This window comes from Brienomyrus brachyistius, chromosome 3 (genome assembly GCF_023856365.1).
Source record: "Brienomyrus brachyistius isolate T26 chromosome 3, BBRACH_0.4, whole genome shotgun sequence".
In the NCBI taxonomy this organism is placed as follows: Eukaryota; Metazoa; Chordata; class Actinopteri; order Osteoglossiformes; family Mormyridae; genus Brienomyrus; species Brienomyrus brachyistius.
This window is the reverse complement of record NC_064535.1, coordinates 5,253,344-5,264,471: the sequence shown is the minus strand read 5'-3', so window position 1 is coordinate 5,264,471 and position 11,128 is coordinate 5,253,344. Positions and strand designations below refer to the sequence as shown.

The window sequence follows — 11,128 nt, the reverse complement described above, 5'->3', positions numbered from 1 at the left end:
AAAAGCCTCATGTCCGGTCGGGTTGGTTTAAAGTGTATGGGAATAGGAGGATCAACCGGTACAAAAAACGGTTTTTCAGGCACGTAGCGTTATTGAAAAGATGGAATTTAAATAAAATATGTGCAAGATTCCACAATTATTAGTCATTGTTGTTGTAAAAACTGCACTATGACCTATTTAGTTCTCCCTACTACACCGCACAAAGGGGTGTGTGAGTCGCGAGGGAGGAGGCTCGGGCTGTTGCGCAAGTGCAAGCGCAAGTAAGGACTCGTCCTCGTCTCCGGTGCTGCAGTGTGAGTGACATTACTGCGCTTCGCACTTATTTTAGACAGATGTCACCTATTTAATGTCACTAAGACAGTCGGCCGCTGCATCCAGTGAACCCATTGAATTGGAAAACAAATAATTAGGGGTAATATAGTTTCAGCTTATTGCAACTTTGATGAACAAACAGCGCAAACTCCACCCTGGCAGTCCGAAGAGCCGGTCAAAAATAACTAGGAAACAAAGCAAACGGATTATGTGATTTGGTCTTTTGTAGCTACATAGAAAATGTTAAACTTTGATGAACAAGCAACTAAAAATCAAACATTTGTGTACAGTAGTTCCGAATATGGTGTTGGTTTGCTCATCGTATTAACAATTCTCTTTGTCATTAAAAGCAAGTCATGTAATGTATTTTACTTACACACTGCTGATCCCTGTCGATTATTTGCTACATTTTTACCACAGCATCTAAGTTAAATGTACGACAACCAGTAAAATTATTAGTTGTAGTATTTAATTATTTTGAAAAATATATTGTGGTTTGAGAAATACTATAGGCATTCCACACGAAATACTTGCTGTACTACGTAATAATTCGGGGGATAAAAGAAAACAAATAAACAGATAGACAAATGCAGGAGTGGCTCCCCCTGGCGGCTGATGCGAGCCCGCTGGCAGTCCATGAAGCCCCGCCCACTAGGGCTGGTAACGCTTCGCCGGGGAGTGAAGGAGGGCAGTGAGTGTGCTGCCGATCGGCCAGCGTGAGCCGCGACCCGGCAGAGGCGATGATGGCGGCCGCTGTAGACAGAGGAGGGGTTCGGGCCGCCTTCCTAAACCCTGGCAGCGGCGGTGGCGGCGGCGGACCGGCTCCGGCGATCGTCCCGGCTGGACCCGGTGCGGGAGCCGGAGCCGGAGCCGCTGGCTTCGGTTCGAGCGGCTTTGGCCAGATACCTGTACCAATGAACCTTTTCGCAACCTGGGAAATAGATCGATCTTCTCCAAGCTGTGTCCCGAGGTAGAGTATAAATATTTTTTCCTGCATGCTGCTACTTTATTTTAATTGCACACTTCCGAGTCGCCGGTTACTTTTTGTGCGAAGTGGAGCTTTAATTTGCAGGGCACTTTACGGTGCATGTGCGGCTGCTGAATAACATGGGATGGGTTAGTCCCCGTTCCACATCCATAATCCGCCTGTCATTTCATTGTGTGCCTTTTCAGTTTCGTCAGTGGACATCTTGCTGTCCTTTGCTTAAAAGCCCTGCATGTTGTCTTTCTTACGGTTTATCATGATTGTGATGGGTTTCAGTGTCTCTAGCAAAGTGGGAATGCCTCTCCCGTTATAAATCCTTTCGAAGTACTGCCTTGTAAACAATATACCCGCTGGATGCCAGGAAATATTGAACGGTGCTATTCCTCTGCATTTTCTGGTAGTGTTTATTTTTTTGTACAAATTTTTTTTACCACAGCATCTAAGTTAAATGTACGACAACCAATAAAATTTCCTAACTTTTCCTAACTATTTTTTTCGTTATTAACAGGGATCCCGCAAAACTTTGTTTCCCGTTCGGCCAGATCCCCAAGTCCATCCAGCCGCGCATTCCCACGCCGCGTAGACGTTTTAAGTTAAAATTATTGAACAGCCCTTTAAGTAATTGAGCAATTTAGTAGCTGCAATTACCAAGATGGCATTAAGTGTAATAAACATCACCTGTCATGAGTGATTCTCTACTAGGAAGAGTTTTTAAAGTTCTTGGTATATTATGCTCAGATTGAAGTCATTTTTGGTGAGTCAACCAGGAGATATTTTAGTATATTTTCCATTTTTAGTTAGTAATCGTACTGGTGTCTTGCGTCTTTGGCCATCTTTGGTTTACTCGAGTGTTTAGGTGAACTTTTGACACTCGAGCTGTTTTGAAGGTGTCATCGATGGGATACGTGGTTTTGAATTAATTTTGAGTTAAGTTACTTGGACTTTTCCGTGTTGACAACGGACTGATTTAGGTCGGTATTTCTTCCTTGAAGATAGTTGCATACCATCTGCCTGGGTAATAAGGGTTGAGTCTATTGTCCCGCGGTCGACAGGCACTTTGCGTTTCAGCTCACGGGAGCATCCTTATTACAAAGCAATCTGCTTGGTAAAGTGCGTGTGTCTGAAAATCCAAGCGCAAATGTCAGGTGGATGAAATCAGAAACCCTTTGCATTTACCAAATGCCACGCTGTTTTAACAGAGGTATTTGCCGTTTGCTGAGCTTTTATACATGCGATCCTTCCCTCCACTCCACTCCGGTTTACGCGTTTTCTGTGCCATTTCCAGTCTTCCGTTGACCTTAAAGCAGCTATTCCTGTAATAACGGATTTTGTTTCTTTCCATGGTGAAGAGTGGTTTTAAGAGAGAAGAAATGTGCTTTTATTACCTGGATTTCCCTGGTCTTTTGTGCACGATCATCGCATTAAAAAAACAACCCGATATGTGTGTGGTGTAGACCGCGTTTAGTACACGGTGCGTTAATGGTATAGGTAATTCGGAAGGATATGTCAGATTCGTTTCATCCTATAAATTCTAGCATGTTTGTTTATTTGCTTGTTTGTCTTTATCTGTTTATTTGGTACTAGTCAGGTTAAAGCACGATCTTTAAATGCATTTGTTTACTTTTAAAACGAAGTATCTGAAGCTTATTTAAAGTTGAATTCCGTATTCAGCTGTACTGCTGAACTATTTCTGGGACTTGAACAGGCATGTTGTTGAGTCCAGTTTAGCTACAATGCTAGCTGTTTATCTGGGTTATCAGTCAGAAATCTCTTCCAGAGAGGGTAGGTAAATATTGTCATATGGTACCCACAATTGGTCATGAGGTACCCACAATTATTCTGCACAACACTTGGCGATCTCTCTAGGACTCGTCTGTGATCCTGTCGTAGCCAACAAGACCTCCCCATCTGCGCAGTGCGCTCATTTCTGTCTTGGCCGACTCCTCTACCAACCCAGCCCCACGGGCCAAGGCTGCATTGTCTGGAAATTAGTGTGTGGGTATGTTAGCTCGCGTTATTTTACTATGCGGCCTGGGAGCGTTTCAAGACATCACGGTAGAAAGGTGTGCTCGGAGTGTTACGGCTCTGAGCTCATCGATGATCTACAGCTCCAGCCCTCGCCTCACGTATTTCGCCGTAAACTCTTCACGGTCGTCTCAACCGGCCTGATTTCTTTCTACCTAGAGAAGTTTCTGCTCTGCAAAAGACGCCGTCTGTCAGCACACAAACCTGGCCATCTTTTCTGTCTAAGATCTCCACCGGCATCGCACACAACGCCCTGTCTTTTGGCGCACTATGATGACCGTGATGTCATGGGAACTCTTTGCTAAGCCTGTCGGTTAAGGTGCCCAGATGTTGATCACCACAGTGTTTGGGTCCAGGCAAAATCTGACCTTTTCTGGCAGTGGGTGGGAACATGATGACCAGACCTGTCATGCATGTCAGTGGAAGGTGGTTGATTGACTCGAGCGTATGACCAATGTAGAAGACTGTATAATATCTGTTATTGGATTTTAATTGGTTGGCAGCTCTTGCTAGGTTCAATACAGCATCCGGCAAATGGCCGGCATGTTAATGGGGTCATGTGGTGTTTGGCCAATCGGAGAGACAGAGCAAGGGATGGTAAGGATGAGGGGTGCAATACCAGTCAAAAGCTGGGCGTGCCAAGCCACCTACCAAGTTGCGTCACATGACCTGGCCACCTAACCTAAGCACAGTAGCAATTACTTTTGGAGGAGTTTGACAGGAGAGTGAAGGAAAAGCGACCAATGAGTGCTCAGCATAAGTGGGACCTCCTTCAGGATAGGTGGAAAAGCATCCCAGGGGGCCACCTCATGGAAGTGGCGTGGAGGTAACATAGGGTCAGCAAGTCCCTCAAGCAATTGCGGTTAAGGGCCTCACTCAGGGACCCAATGGAGGTATCACTCTGCCGACCAGAGATTTGAACCAGCAACCTTCTGGTCCCAATCCGCACAGCCTGCCCCTTCAACAAATTATTTTTCTTTTAATACTTTTTTTGTCAGTGTATAATTCCATAAATGCTATTGTATAGTGCTGATGTCTTTATTATTATTCTAAAATGCAGAGAATAGTACAATAAATCCTTTCTATGGGTAGGTGTGTCCAAACTTCTGACTGGCACTGCACATGTGAAAAAGACTGGGAATCTCAGCTAATGTGACCCAGTCGAGGTCCCAGGCAGTTTCTCCAAGAGCGGCTTGCGGAAGGTTTGCGTTTGTCAGCCGCTATCGCTGAGCTCTCCATAATGCCTCAAGCCCTGGGATTCTGAGCTGTGCAGTTAACCAATGCATTATATCACACACTAACTTACCGGCTGCTACTGTGCTTGTCTGTGATGTTGTTATTAAGGTGAGTTGTTTCTAATCTTGTAACATCGCTTCTAGATTCTCCTTTTGGGACAATTATGTCAATAAAGGCCCTGGATAAAAAGCATCCCTTACTTGTGACAGGAGCTGTGACACGTGGCTCAGGGAAGATTAAATAAACAGGCTTTTAACTGCTTGCTGATTGCACCAGAAAAATCCGGCTCTTGCCCGTAGTCAATTACATTATAAATGTGTAGATCTGAACTACCCCCCCCCCCCCCCCCCCCCCCCAGAGAAGATCAGTCGTCTCTCTTTGATGTCTTTGTTCATCCCGGACAGCTTAGTGCCCCCCCCCCCCCCCCCGAGACCCTTTGAAACTGATTAAGATGGAGCGAAGGAGAGCAGCAACACCAGCCCTATGGCCATGAGGCGTCTCCCCTCCTCACTCCTCGGGGTGGGGGCAGGGGGTGGGGGGTTCTGTGGAGTTTTGTTTATTGCTTTTTAATGACTGCGCCAGCCTTATTGTGATTTGTAGGATCATAACCCGGGATTCTCTGAGTTCTAAGCTCATACTTCATGCTCCTGTTAGGTGGTTTAAGGGCGGGGGGGAATCCAGCCCAGGGACGTGCTGGGTATACCATCACCCGGGTAATGGGGAAAGGGGCCCCCCCCACAACTGCCCTGAGCACTGAGAGATGAAAGTGCTGGAGATTGTCCAGAGAAGCTTATCATGGGGGAAAAAAAATAAATTAGTTCATTTTAGCTCTGCCTATTCTTCAACTGGCTCTTTTTACCCATCCATCCATCCATCCATCCATTCATCCTCCATATCCATTTCCCCATGATATAATGCGTTATAAGGTCATCAGGGGCTAGAAGCCCGTCCCGAACAGCACAGAGCTCTCTGCTTGAGTCCGTCACTCAGATCCTTCTTGAGTTTTTTAGTTACATTTCATATTTGACCATATTCACTGTGCAGAGGTAGACGCCGTATACACCTTGGGCTCCTTTAATGGCCCGTTTGCTGGATTTAAGCCCGAGAGCCTGACGCCATTTAAGGCTTTGTCTGTAGACCATTTTTAGCAGGTTAACGAAACCTCGCTGAACTGGCCTCGAAGGACCTCTCTGTGGTTTTCATCTTAAGCAGAGGAGTGCTGGGTACACCATTTTTTTGGGCATGAATGCTTTTAAATTCAATTAAGCTAATGTTGTATTTGGGCCAGGACATTTCATGATTCAGCATGACGGACATACACGTGAGCATGAGCAACATCCACGATGGAGCAGCACAAAGCGATACAGAAGTCATGTAGCAAGTTTAGTCTACTTTACATCCTTAACAATTAATAACCAATCAGAAATATGTGAATGGAACCGTTTCCTAGCCCCCAGTACTTCTATGCTCACCCCCCAGCCTCATGGAAATATAGCTGGGTACCACTGCTGGCCCAAACCACCCTCAAGCTTGTGGCTGGAGCTGGGGGGTCTCGAGACGGCCAGACCGCACATGATCGTGACACCGCACGCACCGGTGAGGCTACCAGACGCCACCCCAAGACACACTCGCACAGCGCGGCTGCAGCAGTGCATACCGTCAGGTGATCCTTGGCCTACTCCTTAACAGCCACTCCCCCTGCTGGCCATCTCCGTGAACTCAGCCGTCTGCTTTGGAGTTATCGAAGGCCGGCTGGCCCTTATCAGCCTGATCTTGGCTGCCGTTCTGCTTTTCCTCCCCTCTCGCCAGTGCCGAATACAATAACTCGTTGTGTACATATTTAAATAAAAAAAAGGAAAAGTGATGACGATGGCAGCCCTGGGGCGGATGGCTCGGCGCCCGGGACTCTGCCCGCCCGCGTTCTGATTCATTGGATCGTATCTGCTGCCGGTGCCTCGCACGGGGGAGGGCTGCTGTGCCCCCACCCTACCTCAACCCCTGTGGGCTTGCCGGCCCTCTAACGGGACCGGGGGGGGCATGCGGCATTGCAGAGAAATAGATTTTTTTCCTCCTTGTGCGAGCGTGCTTACTTTTTGAAGAGGTTTCAGCAGTTTAACTTTCCTCTAGTTTCAGGGTGTGATGTGAGGCGAGTCCAGGGGGGGACAAGTGAGTCCTAAATCAGAGCCATGTGTTCACTTCTGCCTCAGAGTGGGGGGGGGGGATAGAGGTCTAAAGGTCTGCTGAAGAACGTCAGGAAAATGCCAAGAGGAGGCGGGATGTCCTCTGAGGTTCGGTTGGGACCAGTTTGGGGGAATCGTGCTACGTTTGGTGGGTAGGATTCTCCGTGCCGCTGCTTCAGACCTGGGTGTCACTATGCGGAATGCAATTCTGAGTGAGCCAGGGGGCATCTAACAATCGGCGACACTGCAGAATCCGTATGGCAGTTTGACCCGGTCAGAACCGGTGTGTCATTGGAGCATGGCCCGGGAAGTGGATTCCCATGGCGCCCCCTGCTGGACGGCGGTAGAACGCGCCCTAAGCACAACGCCATCTGTCACAGCCTGCCGTCAGGCTGGAGGGCACCCGCCGTCCCTCTGCTGTGACCGTCTGACACGCCTTCCCTCTGCAGCTGCTCCTTTTGCCGTACTCCTCTTAAAACCCACTTTGTCGAAGGCTGCGGTCCACGTGGCAGCGAGCCCACAGCATGCTGGTGTTACTAGTAATGACCTCTAGGACGCCCCCTGCAGGCTGGTTTGAGGTAGTTAGGTTTACCGTGATTCTTTCCGGCCCTGCTAGCAATCTGAATTCTATCCTTCAGTGCGGACTCTGATGGTCTGGTCCAACATGTCTTTGGATGAGAGTGTGCACTGACTGTGGGTGGGGCCATTAAGCTGCAGATCGGCCCAGATATCTCCACTGGGAACTTAATGTACACACCCCTCCCCAGTCATGGGATACTTACTTGCTTATGAGGGAAAACGCAAACGTTCCTATTCAGTTCTTTTTTTTATACATTATGCTTCCCCACTCTCGCCCTGAAGCACCAGACTTTTTCAAGATTCAGAGTTGAATAAAATATGTTTAATGGTTAGTATAGAAATGAGAAGTATCAGGAATGAACCTGTGTTGTTGTGGAATTTAATGGGATCTTGTTTTTGCCGGTAACTATTTAGCGTTTATGGTCTTTACTTGAGTGGAAAATAATTCATCTCTTGGGTCTTCACCCTCAATGACAGTCCGACTCATTTCTGCTCTCGTCTGGGGGCCATGGGTCCCCCGCTTGATGGTGTCAGGCCAACTGGACGACATAACTGTGACCTTTATCTCCATCGGCTTCTTCCATTGTCTCCACCTGTGTCCATGAACGGTTTTGAGTTTCTCGTATAAAATGCATTTTGGGGGTGACATTGTAATTCCTCAATGTAGGTTTGTTCTCTGCAGTGGCAAGTGCTTTGTTTGAATGTGTCTTTGGCGGGTTCCACAATAAACCCCCCCACTCTCCATCATCTTTGGTACCATCTGCACTCAAGATGCCCCCCCCCCTTCAGACTTAAGGCATCTGTGGTTTGTAGTGGGTTTCTTTTCATGCCCACAGAAGGCTGACATATTTGCTGAACAATAAGAGTGAGATGTTAAGGGATAAAGGGCCTAAAATTCTTTTCTTTTCCAGGATGCGGTGTTCCTGCCCCCCCCCCCAATAGCAAATTAATCCAGCTTGCAAAGAAACATCTTCATTCCCCCCCTCCCCCCTCTAAATCAAGTTTGTCCAGCAATGTCTGATCAGTGTTTAGGAGTGTAAGATTAGTAGGGCGGTTGTTGGAATGGGTGCGGGGGTGGAGTGCTGGTTGTTTCCTTATTTGAGGGACTGAGTCGATTGTTTGACGGGGTTTTGGATGCCACTGGAATAGGGGCAGAGTCACAAGGGCAAAAAACTGACTGGCCTCTGGAGAAATCCCTCCCCTGTCACTCAGTGATTCAACACATCATTGGCTAATAAGGTTAGCCCCGTGGCTCTGCAGCAGTCTGTTTGGGCCTGAAAAGGGGGAGTTCTGGGATCTCTCGCTTGCTGAACACGCTCCCCGAGTCTCAGGCCTTTCCGCTATCGACCGTGGGCTATCTGTTTACTGTTAATCACCTGCTGTTTAACGATTCGGAAAGGCCATCCGTCATTTTGACAGACCGTGAAAAAACAAAATCTCCATCTCCTCCTCAAGTGGTGTTTATATCAGCAACTCGGGATCCGCGTGCAGTATGAAAGGAGCGATCCAGCTGTAGAATAGTGTCATTACTGGGTCGGTTTGAGGGAGAATGTTAGTCTGGATGCTGGTGGTAAGTCAGCGTGCGATAAGTAAAGCAAAGGCCAAGATGACTTAAATGCTTTTTTTTAATGCTTTAAACTCCCCTCTCGTTCGTTAATATGAGGCAGTGGGTAATAGTTTATAATGGTGGGTCTGAAATGCTAGGCTTAAAAAGGTTCCGACTGGGCCGCCGGTCTCGAAGTCCAAGCCCAGAGATCATCATTTTGAAGGTTTGTGTTGTTAGTTTTGCCCCAATGGGTCACATGACCTTGGCTGGCTAATCGGAGGGGCCTGGCGGACGCTCCTGCGGAAAATCACGCTCCAGCCCTAACCTGCCTCCATCAGGCTGCCCCACAGCTGTTACCATGGCACTGTTACCATGGAAGCAGCAGCCGAACCCTGAATTGGGATCCGTATCCCCCATGACTGTGGCAAGTGACCGGCCCCCTACATACCTCTTCCTACCATGGAGGGGGATGCCCCCCCCCTCCCCTTCATGATTCCAGAACTTCCTGTTCCTTTGCCCGCAGGGTCATGCTGACCCCCATACCATAGCTGGGGGCCTCTTGAATTCCGGCCTGTAAGGAAACGTGATCAGGCATCCAGTAAATGTGTTCTGCATGCTAGGGGCTGTGGGGGGGCATGGGGGGAGGGTGGATCGGCAGAGTCTGGTTGCCATGTAGAGAGTGCGAGAGACGCCTCTTGTGTGGCTCGTGAGCTCAGAGGCGGCAAGGTGAGCTTGTGATATTTTTGTCTGAGGGTCTTTCCTTGTCATTAGACACACGCTGGCAGGTCCCCCTCTCCCTGACCCTAACCCTGCCATCCGAAGCTGCCTCCGGTCACCTTCACCCCTGGGAGCGCAGCCTGGCTCACCGGCTGAGTCACCTGGCATTTCGCCGGCAGCCCTGGCACGCTAAGTGTTTTACCCAGATTAGCCCGGACGCCAGGATATGCTGTGGTTATGTATCCACATTCCTGCCACACACCAATAGGAGCCCAGAATGGGCTAAACTTTTTATTAACTTGTAGAATTTTTATACTTCAGGTATATAAGTTTCATATGCATTTGGTGAAAAATGTATCTGGACGTCTGCGTGTGGCTCAGCAGGGTGGGACACTGCCTCTGACCGGAAGGTCGTTAGTTCAAATCCCAGGGTTGGCAGTGATTTTTACTGTTGGACCCCTGATCAAGACCCTTAACCCTCAGTTGCTTCAGGGACTGTCTGACCCAGCTTTCAATAGTGTGTTGCTTTGGATTAAAATGTCTGCTTACATTAAATGTATTATGTGATTAATAATCAGTAATGGTATCCCAGAATGCACCCCTGCCCGCCCTGTAATACCAGGATAACAGAACAAACCAGGCCTGCTCCTCCTCTGGGAGGCCTCCTCCCCAGCGCGCGCTCACATGCTAGCGGCGGGGGTGGCCTTTGTTATTCAGGGCCGTGTGTGATGTGGCTGATTCCCTTAGGAGAAATCTCCAACGCACCTGGCCCCCGCACACCTGGCCCCACCCTCCTGGCCCCCTGCACCTGTTTTTTCCATAGGGAAGTCAGCGTCTGCGTCAACTGGGCTGTGCCTGTCTGGCCAAAGCAGGCAGTGAGTCACTTCCTGTCTCCCAGGACTGCCAAGGCTGGATCGAGGGGCGGCACGTGAACTATGACAGTGACAGAATCCCTTTCCTCTTAACCTGTATATCCTTTAAGCATAAATCTCGCTGAGTCAAAAGGAAATGAATGTTTGTAAGCTGATACCTGTGAAAAATATGCACTTAAGTACATATGAGGTCACATGGACGCCGTTATAATGTATCGCACGGAAACATTGTCCCGTTAATCAGGAGTGAGTTAAGACTGAGCTTTTAACAGCCAAGGTGTGGTGGAAAATCAGGCCATTTATCTTCAGCGGGGGTGGGGGTCTTTCTGCCGAGAAACAGCCTCCGTCCGTTCATCCCCCCCCATGTGCTTAGACACCTGCTGCTTTGGTCAGCTGTCCTGAGGTCTCATTTTACCCCACCCCCCCCAGTGAAATACCCATAACTGATATCACTGTGGGGGATAGTATCATTGCACAATTAATACTGACCACCTCCCAGGCCTGTTGCCTGTGTTTAAGACCTTTTCTAAAGGTCGTTCTGACAAAGACATTTATGCCATGTTAAACTTGGCGCTTGTGGTCGTTAGCCTGGCGCCCCCCCCTGCAGTTCGCTGTGGTCGCCCTGAGATTTTCGGTTCTTCCTGCTTTCATTTGCTGTCGTTGCACCTTCTTCATT

The 11,128-nt window shown here is 48.5% G+C and overlaps 1 protein-coding gene across 1 annotated transcript in view; it reads left to right on the top strand.

The window, feature by feature from the left end:
- The first annotated feature begins 977 nt into the window (after positions 1–977).
- zmp:0000000755 (phosphofurin acidic cluster sorting protein 2) overlaps positions 978–11,128 on the top strand; it is a 46,429-nt gene continuing 36,278 nt past the window's right edge. Inside the window, 1 exon segment of the mRNA XM_049007813.1 lies at positions 978–1,282. Coding sequence (XP_048863770.1) covers positions 1,053–1,282 — 230 coding nt within the window. The 5' untranslated portion in view covers positions 978–1,052.